This window comes from Physeter macrocephalus, chromosome 14 (assembly GCF_002837175.3).
Source record: "Physeter macrocephalus isolate SW-GA chromosome 14, ASM283717v5, whole genome shotgun sequence".
Taxonomy (NCBI): Eukaryota; Metazoa; Chordata; class Mammalia; order Artiodactyla; family Physeteridae; genus Physeter; species Physeter macrocephalus.
In genome coordinates this window covers 113921921-113925781 of record NC_041227.1, presented here as the reverse complement: position 1 = coordinate 113925781, position 3861 = coordinate 113921921, and the positions used below count along the sequence as shown (strand labels likewise).

At 61.1% G+C, this 3861-nt stretch overlaps 1 protein-coding gene across 1 annotated transcript; it reads right to left on the bottom strand.

Moving 5' to 3' along the window:
• Positions 1–2106: 2106 nt before the first annotated feature.
• HOXB1 (homeobox B1) lies at positions 2107–3439 on the bottom strand. Its single transcript, XM_007109425.2, has 2 exons — positions 2872–3439; positions 2107–2435 (listed from the first exon to the last, which is right to left on the bottom strand). Exons 1-2 carry the CDS (start codon positions 3437–3439, stop codon positions 2107–2109), a joined length of 897 nt encoding a protein of 298 aa, XP_007109487.1.
• Between the last annotated feature and the right edge of the window lie 422 nt (positions 3440–3861).

Below are 3861 nucleotides of genomic sequence, written 5' to 3'. Positions count from 1 at the left end.
CGCCTCCGCCTCCCCCAGCCTCCGCCGACCAAAGGGTTGTCAGTGGGACCCGCCAGGAGACAATAGCTGCCCCCGCGGGCGCGCCGTCGGCGTGTTTGGAAAGCCCGGGGGCGCTTCGAGGTAAAAAGGTCAGCGCGGGACCGGGGTTTACCTCGGCCTCCTTCGCCCACCCCAGGCCCTCGGGACTCCAACCTGCCGCTCCCGCCGCAGCCCTCCCTTCCCCGCCTCCCCCTCGGCCCTTTCGCCTCGCCTCCCCTGCTGTCCAGCGCCGGAGACCCGGGAGTCACCGGGAGCCGGGTGGAGGGCACTTCGGAGGAGGGCGGCTGCGGCCAGAGTCTCTCGGGCTCGCCGGCTCCCGAGCCCCGACGTCCCGGTTGGGTGGAAGGGCGCCAGGCTGGGAGCGGGAGTGGAGGGGTAACCTGTGTGTCAATCTGAAGTTTGTCGAGGGACCTGTCCTCTGACTTTCCCTGAGCAAGAATTGGCAGGGAGGGGGACGATGCACAGCCTCCGCAGCACATATTAATATTTACCGAGGCACACTCTATGCCAGGCCTAGCTCTGGACGTGGGGGACGCAGAAGGGAGAAGGGGTAGTGGGCCCTTTGCCTCCCCCCGAACTTCCTCCTCTTTTCACACCCTTTTCTGTTCTCTCCAAACAGATCGGTTTTTCTTCTTTCCTGCCTTCCTTTCAGGACCCTCTCTGAACTGTATCCTCCCCACCACCTCCACCTTTTCCTTCCAGGTCTTCCCACATTCCTCCAACGACCTGAGGGCTGACGGCTGTCAGATCTGGAAACCTAGGGCCCTGTTCTGCTTAGGCCCCACCCAGTAAGTCCTTCTCTTTATCCAGCTGAGCTCTTAAAGCTCAGCTCCTTCCAGCCCAACCAGCCGGCACCTACTCTTTCCTCATCTCTCCCCCAGGGCTCTTGGAGAGAGCCTCCTTTACCCCTACGTGGAGGAGCAGGAGAGGCTGGAAGAGGGGAAAACACACTTTATTGAAATGAGGTAGTTGGAGGTACAGAGAGAACCCGATTGCTTGGGGCTCAGGTTTCCAGAAAGAGTGGTGCCTCCACTGTCTCCAAGGTTCAGAGGAGTGCTTGCTGCTGGTAGGAGCTCTCCCTGCACCTGGGCCTCCCTGGGCTGCGCCAGGGGTCGGGGTGGAGATGAGGAGGAAGGTCCTGGCTTTTCCAGGAGGCAATAAATAGGGGAGGAACTAGTGGGGGCGTGCCTGCGCCTTCCTGGTAGAGGCTTGCTGGGGTCCAGCCTCAAACAAAATTCCAGAAGTCTCCCGAAGTACCCAGTTCCAAAACACTTTGGTAGCTTAGAGATGAGGTCGCTGGTGGGAGGGGAGGCAGGTCTCAGAAAACAACCTCTGGAGGCTGCTAGTGCAATACAAATGTGCCAGGTGGGGGTTAATAGGCTTAGATTGGCGGGGGGGGGTGTGCTTTTTGGTCTGTCACAAGGCAGCTGGTGCTATTGTAAGGTCTGTGGCGACTAGAAAGATTAAGCATTGGTGGGGTTAATAGGCTTAGATTGGCGGGGGGGGGGGTGTGCTTTTTGGTCTGTCACAAGGCAGCTGGTGCTATTGTAAGGTCTGTGGCGACTAGAAAGATTAAGCATTGGTAATATGCCTGCACCCAAACACCTCCCACACAAGAAACCTCAAGGCCTTCTCTCTGTCCTGGGCCTAGAAGGGGGAGTTAGGATAAGAGTGCATGAGGAGAATCCTCGAAGCTCAAAGGCACTGGACTGAACAAATCAAAGTTGGAAGGGAAAGGAGAATCCAAGAGGTTGGGACTTGCTCCCACCCCGCCCACGTGATGATCCCCAGATTAAAGGCAGAGGGAAGCCCTTCCCTTCACTCTTGACAGGTTGGGTGTCTCCCATGCCTCTGGTCCCCCTGTAGGGTCCCCAGCCATCAGCACCTTGCCCAGACCGGAGAAAAGGGGTCCCCCATTCCTCCCCAGAGCAGCTCTAAACTGGCGCCCCAGCCTTGGTGAGGATCGCCTGAGTAGTAAAGCCGAGGCCCAGGGTTAGGGAGAGCAGAGGAGAGGGCTGGACGGCGGCGCTCGGGTGCTGGGGAGCCCCGTCGGTTGGGAGGTTTAGTTCAGGAGGTGACGGAGCTGGGCGAAGCTTCCGGGGAGGTGCACGTGGACTGGTCGGAGGCGTCTCCAGCCGCTTCCTTGGGACAGCCCGAAGGGGCTGGGGGCACCCGGCCTCCCTCCCGCTCGCGCTTCTTCTGCTTCATGCGCCGGTTCTGGAACCAAATCTTGACCTGCGTCTCGTTGAGCTCCAGGGTGGCGGCGATCTCCACCCTCCGGGCCCGGCTCAGGTACTTGTTGAAATGGAACTCCTTCTCCAGCTCGGTCAGCTGCCGCGTGGTGAAGTTGGTGCGGAGACCACCGGGCGCGCCCAGGCCCAGCTCGGATACCTTCGCTAGGGGCGGGGCGAGAGAAAGGCCACGTCAGTTCTCTCACCTCTTTCTCCTTCCCCTCCCCTCCCCCCTGGCCAGCTCTGCACCCCCATTCACCATGCTGTCCTGCTTCAGCTCTCGCAGCACCAAGCACCCCTCCAGGTGATCTGGATCAGCCTCCCCACGCTCCCATCCCCCATCCCTCCGCAGGACACCAGGTCCTGGGCCTGAGCTGGGCACACAGATCCGGAAGTGCGGGTATGTGTGGAGACTTACTCTTAATGGGAACCGGGCACTCACTGGGTGGGGAGACCCCACCTGACCTGAGACCGGGCCGAGTGCTCTTACCTGCCTCTACCCGGCGGCGCAGAGACAGGAACCCAGCCCAGGACACCTCAGTGCAGAAGCAGCAGAGCCGCTCTGAGCCCCAGAGAGGGGGTGGCCACGTCTGAGCCCTACCTGTCTTGGGTGGGTTCCTCTTAACCTTCATCCAGTCGAAGGTCCGGGCTGTGGGGAGGCTGGTTTCTGACGGGCAGGGCGACTCCTTGTCCTCGGAGAGGAGCTCAGCATAGGCCGGTGCAAAGTTCCCTGTCTGCTCGTTCCCGTAAGGGGGCTGCGGCGGAGGGTACGGCCCCGGGCCCGTCCCAGCGGTTCCATAGCCGTCGGACAAGGCCCCTAGCTGGGCCCCATAGCTTGAAGGATGAAAATAGCCTCCATCTCCTTCCGGCTGGCCCAGAGGGTAGTACTGAGAAGGCCCGTAGCTGGGGCTGCAGGCAGCCGGGGCATACCCCGAGGTCGCGGAGCTGGGGAAGGGCACCCCTAACGCCGAGGGCGGGTGCTGGGCCGGATAGCCTGAGTTCTGCTGGAGCGCGGGGCTGGGCAGCCCCCCACCATAGCGGGTCTCGCCTGCATAGCTGTCAACAGAGGGAGCCGAGCTGGGGGGAAAAGAGGTAGGGGCGCTGTAGGCGCTGGGTGCCCGGTTACAGAGTGGGTGCTCTAAGAAGGAGTTCATCCTATTATAGTCCATGCGTCGAGGCCGCAGGAGGGTCGGCCCGTTTGGGGGAGACACCCTCTTGCCCTACAACCTTTCCGCAGTATGTCACAGCGCCGAAGCTTGCATCCATGGCCTAACCCAGCTCGCCTGGGCCGGGGCTCCCCCAGGAAGGGGGTAGGGAGTGGGGGTGGAGGGGCGCATGTGATCTCTCCCAGACCAATGGGCGCAGCGGGCCAGAGTTTGGCAGCCCCAGCGCCCATCCATCACCCCCCAAACATTAGCATGACAAAGACACTTCAATCACCCGCAGCCCATCCATCTGAGGGTGACGTGGAAGCGTCAAAAACATCTTTCTTCAAAGACTTTTGGAAAGAAGGGACCAGAGGGAGAGGGGGGAAAAGTTAGAGAAATATTCAGGACTTTCCTCCCCTCCCAACCCCCAAGGCCTTCAATAG

Excerpts from the sequence above, each read along its gene's own strand:
- HOXB1 (XM_007109425.2), bottom strand. The coding sequence starts at position 3,439 with ATGGACTATAATAGGATGAACTCCTTCTTAGAGCACCCACTCTGTAAC. Across the intron at positions 2,436-2,871 it reads GAGGAACCCACCCAAGACAG|CGAAGGTATCCGAGCTGGGC; the intron begins GTAGGGCTCAGA and ends CCCCGCCCCTAG.